Source organism: Eriocheir sinensis, chromosome 5 (genome assembly GCF_024679095.1).
Source record: "Eriocheir sinensis breed Jianghai 21 chromosome 5, ASM2467909v1, whole genome shotgun sequence".
Lineage (NCBI taxonomy): Eukaryota > Metazoa > Arthropoda > Malacostraca > Decapoda > Varunidae > Eriocheir > Eriocheir sinensis.
This window is the reverse complement of record NC_066513.1, coordinates 26,049,552-26,063,512: the sequence shown is the minus strand read 5'-3', so window position 1 is coordinate 26,063,512 and position 13,961 is coordinate 26,049,552. Positions and strand designations below refer to the sequence as shown.

Genomic DNA, 13,961 nt, shown 5'->3' with positions numbered 1-13,961 from the left:
AATTAATCTTCGAAACGGGTACGACTTAGGCTTATAGAGAACGAAAAAGTGGCTACAGAAGGGACTGAACACTCCTTAAATAGCATTGGGTGTGTGGAGAAGGTATTGGGTAGTCTGAGATTGATGCTACAGGAATAAAAGTCGTATAAAAGAAAAGAAACGTTGGTAGTGGTGATGGAGTTTATAGTTTTAACACTCACTTCTTCCTCCGCCAAAAGGGATGCAAGCGGACGGGAGTGAGTGAGTGAGTGAGTGTTTCGCGGGATTTCAATACGTGATAAAATAAGGGTTTCGTTTCATCGTAATAGGAATCTTCCCACCCACCGCTCGGACCCCATTTGACGGGCGGGCTGGCGGGCGGGCGGGTTCTCTCTCAACTTCCCTAGGCGAGTCGGGCCATAACTGGGTTTGCGTGCATGCGAGGCGGCAGTGTTATGTGTGTGGTGGCTTTAGGTTAGTGGCGCTGTGTGTGTGTGTGTTGTGGTGTTGTTGTTGGCTTCGTTTATGGGGAGAAAGACGCGAAGATGGAGATAGAAATAGATAGATACAGGAATAGATAGAGAGAGGGAAAGAGAGAGAGAAAGGGGATATTTCTGAAGAGTAAGTTTGTTGTTTTATTCTTTTAAAAGGGAAATGAGGCGAAGACAAAGAGATAGATATAAGAGAAAAAAATAGGAATCTCAAAGCGAAAGCCATTTACCTGAGATTGGCGATACCTGAATGAAAAAGAAATACAAAGAACAAAACTCCCAAGGCTTTTATTCGTATTTCAGACGTTTAGAACAACAAACGGAAGGACTAATAAATCAATGCATCTTATTTTCACTCATTGCCCTTTTTATCCATTTACTCTCCACATGACTGACTGGGTACCATATTCTTAAGTATTTCGCTCGATATTACAAGACGCTTTCGCTTCTCACATCAGCTATTTCTAAAGGCCAAAGACGGGGCAGTCGGGTTCTAATGAGTGTTTCTTTACGTTCACGGTACAGAAGAAGGGTCAAACTACCACCAGGGTCATGAAACTACTCCTGGAAATGCCCACAACTCCTACGAAAGCCTTGTCAAATATGTGTTCTTGGGCGACGAAATCTCTGTTAATACGACTCTTCCTCTCCCAATAACACACATTTGACAGGGTTTTCGTTGGAGTCGTGGTAGTTTTATGACCCTAGTGGTAGTCTTCCAAAGCTTCTGTACTATGAACGTGAAAAAAAGTCATACGAACCAGATTAAACTCCTCTTTGCCTTTGGAAATAATTGATGTGATATGTGGGAGCGTCTGTGAAAACCGACCTAATTCGCGTGGAGTTAAGATCTTGTTTGGCCCGAGGAGGTGACGTGTGGGCGTGGAGGCGTCAGTTAAGTCATAAAAGATGCAACACAAGAAATATTTCACCGGCTTCATCTGCTCGCCGAACCTTTGCAGCTGCGCGACGATTGGTCAAGGCTGGTGGTGATGTCATGGGAAGGAAGCGCTTTGGTTGGCTCTCATCTCCTCACTGCCTTTCATAAGTAATCGCCATGTTCTGCTACGAGTGATTTTTGTACGAGTCACTCTTGGCTGCGTGAGTGCTTGAATTGTTAAAGTGGACAGACATGGATGGACTATTTCTGTTTTATTTTAACTTTTTTTTATTTCTATTAATATCATCATCCTTATATTTTCATTACCAAAGCTAAGAAGTTTATGTTTACGGTTTTGTATGTCTGTCTGTTTATAGGTATGTCTGTTCTATTGACAAGATTAAGCAAAAAAAGTATTAATTATTTTTTCGTGGTTTAGTGAAAAAAAAACTAACAACCGTCAAGGAAAAAACTATTAAAATTTGGAAAACACTGGATAGAAATATGACTGAATGGTAGTAGTAGTAGTAGTAGTAGTAGTAGTAGTAGTAGTAGTAGTGGTGGTGGTGGTGGTGGTGGTAGTAGTAGTAGTAGCAGTAGTACCACCACCACCACCACCACCACCATCACCACCACCACAACCAGAATCAGCAGTAAAAGTAATATTGGTAATGGCACACCTAAGAAAACTTCCTCGCTGGACCAGAACGAACCCTCCCCAGGTGTTCACAGCCGCCCACCTGAGCGTATGTTCATGCACTAATTGGCCAGGTGTGAATCAGCCCCGCACTGGCTTCACTTCCAGCCCAGACTCGCCTTTAATTAATTCTCCCTTACCTGGATTAAGGGTTTAAATCAACTGTGTGAGCATGTGAGGGGGGAGCCTGATGTAGGTTTAGTGGTGCTTTCTTATCTAAATTAATATTCTGTTTTATGGGAGTGTATTTCATTAGGTGGGTATGTATGTACTCAGTTAGTCAGTCAGTAATTCAGTCAGTATGTATGTATGTATATATGTAGGTAGGTCTATGCGCGTGTATGTTATGTATTTTTATTGGTATTACACTAATGACATGAATCTCTACTCGCTATGTATCGATTACGTATTGTTATCACTCGCATACGAACACAAAAAACTACATCGGCAAACCTCTAAAATAACAACACGATCAAATCCCTTAATAAGCCGCTTACGATTCCTTTCATAAACGTTCGGAATCCGCTTATGGCCTACTGAATCCCCTTCCAATCACGTTTCCATGCCTTACCGGACCACCGATCTGCCTGCAATTTGCTAATGTGTCTTTGATATACCGACGGGAGTGAAGGAGTGAAAAGACGTGCTCGTACTGAAGGGAAAAAGGGAGGGATCAAAAGTAAGAAGAGATTTTCGGATAGCGAAATAAGGGGAAGGAGGAACGGACGGTAAGATCTAGTCAAAGAAAACGAAGTGAGGACACGTGTAAGGAGGGGAACTAAAAAGAAACGCTGCCACCCCTAGAGGAAGATGATAAACGAGAGAGGAAGAAGAAAAGGCGAAGAGATGAGCAAGCGTATGATGGATGATGGAAAGGGTGAAGAAAAATATTTAACTTGACTTCTGTTATCTCAATTAATTACGAAGAGAGGTTACGTTAGAGAGACATTGGCAACGAAGAGTGTGAAGAAGAAGAAGAAGAGGAGGAGGAGGAGGAAGGAAGACGTTAAGGTGTATGAGAGGGAAATAGAGGTGTGGATAATAAGGTAATTTTGCCCCAGGTGTCTCAAATTTCTCATCAGTGTGTGTGTGTGTGTGTGTGTGTGTGTGTGTGTGTGTGTGTGTGTGTGTGTGTGTGTGTGTGTGTGTGTGTGTGTGTGTGTGTGTGTGTGTGTGTGTGTGTGTGTGTGTGTGTGTGTGTGTGTGTGTGTGTGTTGAAAGCAAGCAGTCACGTTGAAAAAAAATATGTGGATGAAATTTTGATTTAAAAAGTTTATATCTGATAGAAATTTTGCGACGTACTTGAAATGCATTCGAAAATAAAACTTGTGACGCTCTCTCTCTCTCTCTCTCTCTCTCTCTCTCTCTCATCTGTTATAATGTGTGCAAATGAGGGAGGAGGAATTTCGCCACCTGCCTTTGTACTTTCTCTCTTCCCCAAAAATTATCTTCTTGAAAATGAGACAAAGAAACTAAAAAACGATGATAAATTTAGGGAGACGAGGTATGGAGGATGAAAGATTGAGGATGCCAGAATGAGGAGAGATAAGGAGATGAATTGCAAAGGAGGAGGGAAGAGACGGAAGAGATGGAGGAGATAAAAATGGAGAGCCGAATGTTAACTTTACTTCTCTGAGATTGAATTCCTTCTTTTTCTCTTTCTTTTTTTCAGAGCTGCTCGTCTGTAAATAAAACTCATCTATATCAAGGTAAGAGAACTTCAAATATTACTTCCCTTCAAGATATCAATAACTGTAACATAGATAAATCAATAAAAAAAATACTCTACAAACACACAAAAATCATTCAATGTGTGTTTTATATTTATAGTCCTTGCAACAGAAATATCGTAAGATCCAATTGTACAGTACTTTTATAACGATATGGAAGAGTAATTCATTGTTCAACTTAATCATCTACATCACCTAAATGAATGTGCATCGTTATCTTCTCTATATATATCATTGTAATTACTTTAGTGTAGTTATTTACGTCCTACTTTTTCGATTTCACTATTCAGTCTTCATTCGTTTCATATTTTGGGGAAATTTCTACACTGGGATTAAGGAGGAGGACGAAGAGTGGAAGGGAAAAAAGAGAGAGAGAGAGAGAGAGAGAGAGAGAGAGAGAGAGAGAGAGAGAGAGAGAGAGAGAGAGAGAGAGAGAGAGAGAGAGAGAGAGAGAGAGAGAGAGAGAGAGAGAGAATAAAGGACGAGGAGAGGGAAGATAAAGAATGGAGGATGCAAATGTCTAAAAGTTGAATAAGAGAGAAATGTGTGAGTGCATGCAAGGGAAACACACACACACACACACACACACACACACACACACACACGCACACACACGCAAAACTTACAACAATACCCCATTTCTCGCCTCCCTTTCACCTCTCCCTCTTTACCTCTCCCCTTTTATGCCATTCACTAACCTCTATTCACGCCCTTCCTTTATTACTTCCTAAGGTCTTTTGTGTTCCTTTAATCCCCCAAACTTTACTGATCCTTATCTTTTGCCTCTCCTTTTCTCCTTCGCTTATTTTACCCTTCTTATCTCTCTCTTTATTTTGCTTCCCTTCCTTCTTTTTAACTTTCCTCTCCCTGCCTCCTTTTCTTCTCCTTCGGTATTTCTTTCTCCTTTCTCTCGCTCACTTTCATTCATTACCTCTTGCCTCCCTTGCTTCATTTTTCCCTTCCCAAATTCACACTATCCTTTTTTCCTTTCCTCACTCTCTCCCTTCCTCTCCTTTCACTTGAATGTACAATTGTGTTATATTTCTTTTTATTTCCTTGCTTTTCCATCTTCCATTCCCTTCCCTTTCCTTTTCCTTCCTTTCCTTTCCTTACCCTTTTCTTCCCCTGCCTTCCAATCGTTTCCTCTTTCCTACTCTTTCCATGCTTTCCCTTCCCTTCCCTTCCCTTTCCTTTCCTTTCCCTTCACTTCATTTTCCTCTCTTCCCCAGCATTCCAATCGCTTCCCTTCCCTTCCCTTCCCTTCCCTCCCTGCCCTTCAATGTACATCTCACTTTTTACTCCCTTCACGCACCCTCACCTCACTTTCCCTTTCTCTCCCCTATCATGCTGTCACCTGCCACACCTGCTGTCGCTCTCTTCACCTGCGCTCACCTGTTTTTCCCCTCGCCCTCCCTCCAGCTGTTGATCTGACGGGAAGGTGACGGGTGTGTCTTCCAACGCCGCCCCTCCACTGCCTGTGTCACGCCCGCCACGCCCAGGTAAGTCACACCCTAGCCACACCTGACACACACCCCTGACACGTACAGACACCTTGTTATTAGAGGTATAGACAGACTATTGGAACGGTGAGGGAAGGCAGAGCAAGAACCAGGAGACACGTGACACACACTTGTTTTATCCAGGTATAGAGAGATTGTTTTTTGAAGGTGAAAGGAGATAGATAAAAAAATCGAAGAATAAAGGAGAAAGGGAAAGAAAATATAAAGGAGATGGAAGGGAAATGAAGATGAGGAATATGAAGTTAAGGATAAAGAAGTAGAATATAGAAAGTGGAACACACACACACACACACACACACACACACACACACACACACACACACACACACACACACACACACCTTGTTAATTCAGTATGCAGGTAATTCGGATGGTACGGAAAGGTAGACCAATCACCATAAAACAAAAAGAAAGCAAAAATCATCCCCGTAACATATTGCTTCTACCGATACAAAGTCGACAAAAAGAAACATGAAATCAATATGCAATCACACCCGAAATTCGTTACTGTCAGAGCCTAGCCACACTCTCCGGCATGTCGCTCATCACCTAAATAAACCACACCCATAAATCAAGCCCCAAACCCAGTAAACCAGACGACATGCGACCACATTATGAACTCCAAGAACACTTCTCCAGGCCACACCCCGCCACACCCACGTCACACATACGTCACACTTTTTCCTTAGCTACGTCACGCCACATTCCACCTCGAACGGCCACGCCAAGGCAACCATATCATAAGTCTTCCAGAACACTTCGTTTTTACTAGGACGAGTGATGTTATGGTCATCTGGCCTTGACTCAGGGCTGGAAAAATCGAAGTGGTTATGTATTAAGAAGAAGAGAGAGAGTAAGTCGTGGTAAAGAGGAAGAAGTGAAGGAAGAAAGAATAGAAGGGACATGAGATAAATAGACAGAGAGAAAAAGGAAAGGGGAAGTAGAGAAGGTAGGGAAAATAAAAGAAATGGGATATGAGGCAAAGGAAGATGAAAATATATATAAATAAAAACGAGGATGAAGGAAACTTGAAAATAGAGGAATGGAGAAATAGGAAGGACAAAAGGGAACAAAACAAACATAAAGGGAACAGGTATGCGCCCAAAAAAGAAGATAAAGAACACAAAAAAAATGGTAAAGGAGGAAGAGGAGGAGGAGGCAGAGAAGGAGGAACAGAGTGAGAGGAGGAACCATACTGGAACACCAAAATATATAAAGAAAACTATAAAAATTCCTGAAAAAACAAAGGAACCAGAGAAGAACACAATATACATAACCCAATACAACAAGAAGAGAGGAGAAAGACAAAAACATATTACCGCCATCTACTCTTCCTCCTCCTTTTCAAACAGTCAAAGGCTCTCAGAAAACACAGCTGGTCCAGGATCTTAATTACTTATTCATGCTGTCGACCCTAAGATTTTTCACGGCGCTGGGGTGATCGTGACGCGGGGCCGTTATGGAAGATAAGGACAACTTGAAGGCGATTTTTAAACCACTCCCACCGGCATAAAGGGGAAAAGACCAACAGGGAAGGCCGGGCAGGGCAGGGAAGGGGCCTCGGAGCAACACAATGCGCCTCTAAATCCCCGGGAACTGAGGACGGAGTAAATCTAAAATATCTAAAACTCCTCGAACTAAAATCGCCTATACCTCCAGAACTGAGCACAGAGGAAATTTAACAAGAACAAAACTCTAACACAAAGACATCGTAAATTCTGGGACTGATTTGAGAGTAAATCTAAAATATCTAAAACTCTTTGAACTGAAATCTTCTATACCTCCAGAACTGAGCACAGAGGAAATCTAAAGCGTCTAGGGTTCCTAAACATCGTGAATTTTTGGAACTGATGTGAAAGTATAACTAAAATATCTTAAAACCCTGGAATTCAAACATCTACAACTTCTAACACCGCTATCACTGGGCAAAGAGTAAATCTAAAACATCAAAATCCCTAAAACTATAACATCTGAAATACCTAATACACTTCGAACTAAAAAAGCTATAATATGTAAAGCTCTTCAAACTAAAGCATCTTAAATTTTAAAGCTTAGCACAGGGAAAATCTAAAACCAGGGAGAGAACATTGTCTTACAAGTACACCACGCAATGTCTCTGAAACCGAGCACAGATGATGATTTATGTAAATTCATCCATGGAATTTGCCTCTCACCGCAGACACAGAACTCATCTCCATAATGGGGCAGAGAAGCAAATAAGCCAAACTGAATAAAAACAAAGTAAAAGACAGACTAAGCAGGCAATCTTTTCATGTATAATTTAGAAGAGAATATCAAAAAAAGAGAAGATAATAATAAAACCAAATATAAGATGCCCAGATTAATTACAAGTGATTATTGTGTTATTTTTTAGTTGATGTAGGTTTGTTAACGTTAAAAAAGTGATATTCTGCCTACATCCCATTTTCTCTCCCAAACAGATGTCTCCAAAATGACGAAGCTTCCCGTCCAGACGCAACAACAAGAGCAACAAGAACAACAACCCCGGATACATGCCCTCCCCTCCTCCCTCCCCCCTGCCCCCTAACCCCCTAACGCCCCCACCCTCCTACCAAGTTGTGATGCGAATAGACTGTCGTGTAACGCGCTCCCTCTCCCCTCCTCTCCCCTCTCCCCTCCCTTTCCCTCCCTCCCTCCCATACCTCTACTCGTTGTCCCTTTCTCTTCACTAAGAACACGTCCGTAACATGTCTAGATTTTCTTCCTCTCTCATATTTCTCTTGCTCTTCCTTTCTCTTCCTTTCCTTCTCGTCTGTTGGTTCTGTCACATACAAGAAAGGTTTAATTTGTTCTATTTATTCCCTGTGTTTCTTCTGTTTCCATTTTACTGTCTTGTTTACGTCCAGTGGTCAGGTAATTTCCTTTTCTCTATTAAACGGATTCACTTTAACTGTATCCTGAGGTAAATCTGTAAATCCATCGCTATTTCCTTCTTTCTTTTATAACCATCAAGGTATTTTCTTTACGGCACACCGGTAGTGGACTGTTTCCTTGCGTGAATCTGTAAATCCATTAATATTTTCTTCATTCTTTTGTAACTATTATGGATTTTTATGGATTTACGAACTGTTTCCTTGCGTCAGTCTGTAAATCCATCGCTACTTTTTTCTCTCTCTTTATTAACCATCAAGGTGTTTTCTTTATGGCACACCTGTAGAGAACAGTTTCCTTGCGTCAATCTGTAAATCCATCGCTACTTTTTTCTCTCTTTATTAACCATCAAGGTGTTTTCTTTATGGCACACCTGTAGAGGACTCATAAATGGTGCTCACTTTCCCTTGTACCTGGTCAACGTCTTTTTACCTGTCTCGCCTTCCCCTTCACACCTGTGCCTTCTTCTGTCCTTCACCTTCCTTCACTTCGAACAACGAACAATTTTTTTTGTCTCAAATTCCACTTCCATCAATTGTCAGTCTCTGTATATTGCAACACCTCCATTTCAAAGTTAATCTGTGTTTTTATGGCCAGTCTGTCTGTCTACACACACACACACACACACTCACACATACCTACACACCTACATATATACACACACACACACGCACAGCTCCTTCGCCTCCGCCTCTGTACCGGGAAACACCACAATAAACCTTTCTTTTTATCTTACATCCATCTCACTCTAACACGTCGCGGCGCCCGTTTCCGTTTCGTTGCCGAGTTTCACGACACGTTTCGGCTCTTGCTTTTAACTCGCGCCAATATTTCTGTCGGTCAACAATATCTCTACACCTGACATTCCTTCCTTGCTCTGCCTTACCTGTGCAGATCTAGATTGCAGAGCGTGATGGATTCTGTTTTCCATATTCTCTGTGTCTCTTTCTTTTGTCTGCCTGTCTCTGTCTCTGTCTGTCTATCTGTCTGTCTGTCTATCAATCAGTCAGGCTTTGTAATGTGCCTCTCTTTCTATCTTTCCATACAGCTTTTTTTTGTCTAACTTTATCTTTCATTCACTTTTTTCTTTTTCTTTCATTTGCTTTCTTTATCTCTCTGTCTTTCTCTCATTCATTCTTACTCCTTCTTCCTTGCTTTTTCTTTCTTTATTTATTTCGTTCCTTCGCTCTTTCCTTTTTTTTCTTCTTCCTTTCTTTGGCATATCTCATTTTCTTCTCCTCTCTCTCCCTCTTACTCCTCTTACTTTCACTCTCACTCTCTCTCACTCGCTCTCTCCCTATCCGTATCTACCCGCCTATCTAAACACCTGTACTGTATCCCTCATTACCTTAGTCGCCCAAATAGAGAGGTTCCTGGTCCCATGCTTAACGTCCTTGGCACCTCGCTCGAAATCAAAGGTCGAAGTTCAAGCAAGGTCAAGCGAGGTCAGGTCAAGGTCAGCATGCAGTTTGTACCCCCTCCCCGTAGCCCCCCACTCTCTCCCTTCCCTCCTTTACCCCTCCCACCCCTCCCCATCCCTTCCCTAAGCTTCTGTATGGACGCAACGTAAAAAGATGATTTAGTGATAGAATGTGACGTGTTTTATTGCCCCGAAAATAAATAGTAAACAGTGAGAATAATAGACATATATATACAATACAAACAGACACACACACACATGCAGGCAAACACAAAGGCAAACACAGATGCAGAAAGACGATATAGACAAACAGAAAAAAAGATATCTGTAAATATGACAAGCACTGAGAACACGACTGCAATAGAGAGACACAGACAGACATATTGACAGGCAGACAGACAGTTACAGACAGACGACTACAAGACATATAGGCATATTAACACATAGCCAGATAGAGATTTGAGTCTAACCTGACAGTAAATGAAAAATAAAATGTTATAGCAAAATATAAATAAGAGAAGCATAACAACAGCAAGACTAAACAGGACAAACATAAATTAATAGAAAAACAGGACGAGAAAAAAAGGAGAAAGAAAACGGACCAGCTCTTCATATTTCTGTGTATGTGTGTGTGTGTGTGTGTGTGTGTGTGTGTGTGTGTGTGTGTGTGTGTGCGTGTGCGTGTGTGTGTGTGTGTAAGACGACAAACAAACAACCTTGCTCGCGTCTTTATAAAATATTAAAAAGCAGCCACCGAGAATACATACATACTTCATGGACAACTAATTTATTTTTCGACATCTCTCTCTCTCTCTCTCTCTCTCTCTCTCACACACACACACTTACGAACCGAAGACAGGAACCGAAATTTTTGATCCTCCTAATGAAAGAAAATCCGTCAAACAGGTAAGATGCAACACCTGAGAAAGTAAATGACCAGGTAAGCCAGGTGTGTATGTCTGTGTGTGTGTGTGTGTGTGTGTGTGGCGGGAGAGTAGAAGAGAGCGCACGGCAAACACAGGAAACAATAGTGGTCAGACCTCGAGGCAGCAGCTGAAGCAGGAGAAATAGGTGAAGCACAGCCAGGTATGTATACAGGCCTTGTGAAACGAGTGCGGCGGCTGAGGAGGAGGAAGGGAAGGAGGAAGTGAAGGAGGAAGGAAGGAAAAGGAGATGTTGAAGGAGTAGAAGGAACAATAAGAGGAAGGAAAACGAGAACATGGAGAAGGTGGGTGAAGGAAGGAAGGAAAAGAAGTGGTTGAAGGAGGAGAGGGATGGGAAAATGAAAGGAAAAATGAGAATATAAAGGAGGAAGGAGAAGAGGAGTTAAAGAACCAAGAATATAAATAACGAGAACATGGAGGAGGAGGAGAAGAGGAAGAAGAAAGATGATTCGAAGGAGAGAAGGGAAAAACAAGAAAAACGAGAACAAGAAGGTGAAAGAGGAATAGAGGACACAGGAAAAGAAGAAGAAAGAGAATCAGGGAAAGAAGGAGAAGGAGAAGAAAGATACTTGGAAGGCGTAAAAGAAGCAGAAAGGGGAAGAACAAGAACAAGAAGAAGACGAAGAAAAGGAATAATGAAGAAGATTTTAAGAAAAGCAGAAGGAACAAAAAGAGGAAGACCAAGAACTAGCTGATCAAAGAGACGAAGAGAGGAAGAAAAGGAAGCTGCGAAGGAAGATGAAGAAAACGGAGAAAAAAAAAAGAAATAAGGAGATGAAAGAGAAGATATGAACAGCAGAAGGAAAAGAAAAAAGCGAATAAAAAAAGAGAAACCAAAAACAGGGAAGTGATGGAGTAAAGAGAGATTGAAAGTGAAGGAGGAGAAGGAGGAGGAGGAGGCGGAGGCTGTAAATGAGAAGAAAAGAGATGGGAGGAAAGAGAGACTGGAGAGAGAGAGAGAGGGAGATAAACAGAGATGATGAAGTCTTGCTTGTGGCTCAGTTGGTGGAAGATGAAGAGATAAGAGAAGCAGGAGGAGGATGAAGAAGAGCAGGAGGAGGAGGAAGAAGAAGGAGGTGGAGGAGGAAGGGAGATGCAGGTTATAAATACGTCAAACAAAGAGAAAGAAAGGAGCAGAAGAAGATGGAGAGGGAAGTGAAGGAAGAAAGAGGAAGAAAGGTCAAGAAGATGCTGGTGTTAGATAAGTCAGAGAGAAAGAAAGAAAGGAGCAAAAGAAGATGGAGAGAAAAGAAAGAGGGGAAAGGAAAAAGTAGAAATGCTTAGTTGTAAAGATAATAAATGTGTGAAAAGGAGAAAAGACGAAATATAAAGAAAACAAGAAGAGAACGCAGGTGAGGAAGAGAGAGGAGAAGGAAAATGGATTGAGGGAGGGATGTGAGGTGAGATTATGAGTCTGTGATTGGCTCTAGTGGATGCTGATGAAGAGATGAGAGGAGGAGGAGGAGGAGGAGGAGGAGAGGTAAGAGAACAAGCATCGTGTTAGGAGGAGGAGGAGGAGGAAGAGGAAGATGAGGCGATGAGATGGAAGAAGAAGAGAAGGAAGAAAGAGAAGAAGGAAAGAACTAAGAAAAAAAAAGAACAAGAATAAGAAAATACCTAAAAAGGAGGAAAACAAAAACGAGGATAAGGAAAAGGAAGATGACGATGAAAAACGAGACGATGAAGAAGAGGAGGAGGAAGAGGAAGAGGAAGAGGAGGAGGAGAAGGAGGAGGGTGGGTCTGTACACGATGTGGAGACTGACACTGACAAACTATGTGTATTAGGGCCAAGCGAGCCGGCCAGGTGGATCAATAACCAACTCCACCTCACCTCCACCTGTGTTCCGTCCACCTCCACCGCACCACCCACCACCACGGTCACCCCTTCCACACACCCACCTACTTACCTACCGCTCTCTTCCCATCCCCCTCCCTTACTCCACCTTTTCCCCGTCTCTCATCTCGTCTGTTGTCCACCTAAACCACTTAATCTATCACTCAACCTCCCTTTGCGTTCATTCCTGTTCTCCCCTTTCTCTCTTTTCCTTCCCTCTTCCACTTCTCCTTCCTCCTCCTCCTCCTCTTCCACTTCCAGCGTCACTATTGTCCACCTAAGCCTCTTAATCCATCTATCCACCTTCCTTTGTCCTTTTAAATAATTGCTTCTCTCCTGTTATCTTCCCTTCCTTCCTTTCCTTTTCCTCGTTCACCTGAGGCTACACCTGTATTGTCACTCTTCTTCCTCCTCTCTCACTTCCTAACTTCTATACTGTCCACCTACACCACTCAATCCGCCCACCTTTGTCCCTTTAAATCATTGCCTTCACTCTTATTCTCTTCTCCCCTTCCTCACTTTCCCTTTCGTCTTTCACCTGCAGTCACACCTGTATTCACGCACTTCAGTCACTCAATCCGCCTACCTTTGTTCCCCAAGTCACTGCCTTCACTCTTGCTCTCTCCCCTTTCTCCCTTTCCCTTTCCCTTTCACCTACCGCCACACCTATATTCACGCATCTCAGCCTCTCAATCCTTGCTCACCTGTCTTACTTTTACCTGGACTCTGGATCACAAAATTGCCCACCTGACATGACACCTGCCGGGCGAATTTTCACCTGCCGAGCGTCCACAAATTTTCACTTTCACTGTCACCTTTTCCACTTTCTATTCCACCTCCACTTTCCCCTGTATCCGTGTTCTAGCTAACAACTTCACTGCCACGTCTATGTATCAGTCTATCCATATGTGTCCCGTTTATATGTACCCGCAGTTTCCTTTCCTCCTCCCGTACCTCCTCTATGTATCCCTCTATCTATACCTGTCGCGTCTCTATGTATCCTCAATTACGTTCCTTTCCTCCGCACCTCCTCCATGTATCACTCTATCTACACCTGTCGCGTATCTATGTATCGCCAATTACCTTTCCTTCACCCGTAATGTGTCCTCCTTCGCTCGGTCTTGTTCACCCTCCCGCTAACTTCAGTCTGGCCTCATTTCCATCCAATTACATCCATTTATACTTAATGACACACCGATTTCGTCTCCGTGGAGCTGGAGTTCCTGGGCCTTCCGACAACATTGCTCCCCGTCAAGTTATGTTCGAGACACACACAAACACACACGCACACACACACACACACAGAACCCCCCCCCCATCACACACACACACTCAAGGACCTTATATTAGTGTACTTTGAAATGTATAATGGCAGTAAAGGCTCTCCTAAAACATACATACATACAGACAGACACATATTCATTCATTTATTCATCTATTCATTCATAGTATAAGAGTCAGTTTCATATTAGAAGCAGAGAATCATCATCATCATCATCATCATCATTATTTGCAGCTACTACAAGTCAAGTCCACGGCAAAGACCAAGCCCTTTCCCAATGTCCAATACGTAC

General features: G+C 42.5%; 1 protein-coding gene across 3 annotated transcripts in view; it reads left to right on the top strand.

Moving 5' to 3' along the window:
• LOC126985699 (carbonic anhydrase-related protein 10-like) overlaps positions 1 to 9,898 on the top strand; it is a 148,618-nt gene extending 138,720 nt beyond the window's left edge. For all 3 annotated transcript variants that reach the window (XM_050840874.1, XM_050840864.1, XM_050840855.1), the window contains 3 exons: positions 3,720 to 3,756; positions 5,197 to 5,276; positions 7,739 to 9,898. In XM_050840874.1, the coding sequence (XP_050696831.1) occupies positions 3,720 to 3,756; positions 5,197 to 5,219 (60 nt within the window). In that variant the 3' untranslated portion in view covers positions 5,220 to 5,276; positions 7,739 to 9,898. The remainder of the gene's footprint in view (positions 1 to 3,719; positions 3,757 to 5,196; positions 5,277 to 7,738) is intronic.
• Positions 9,899 to 13,961: the final 4,063 nt, after the last annotated feature.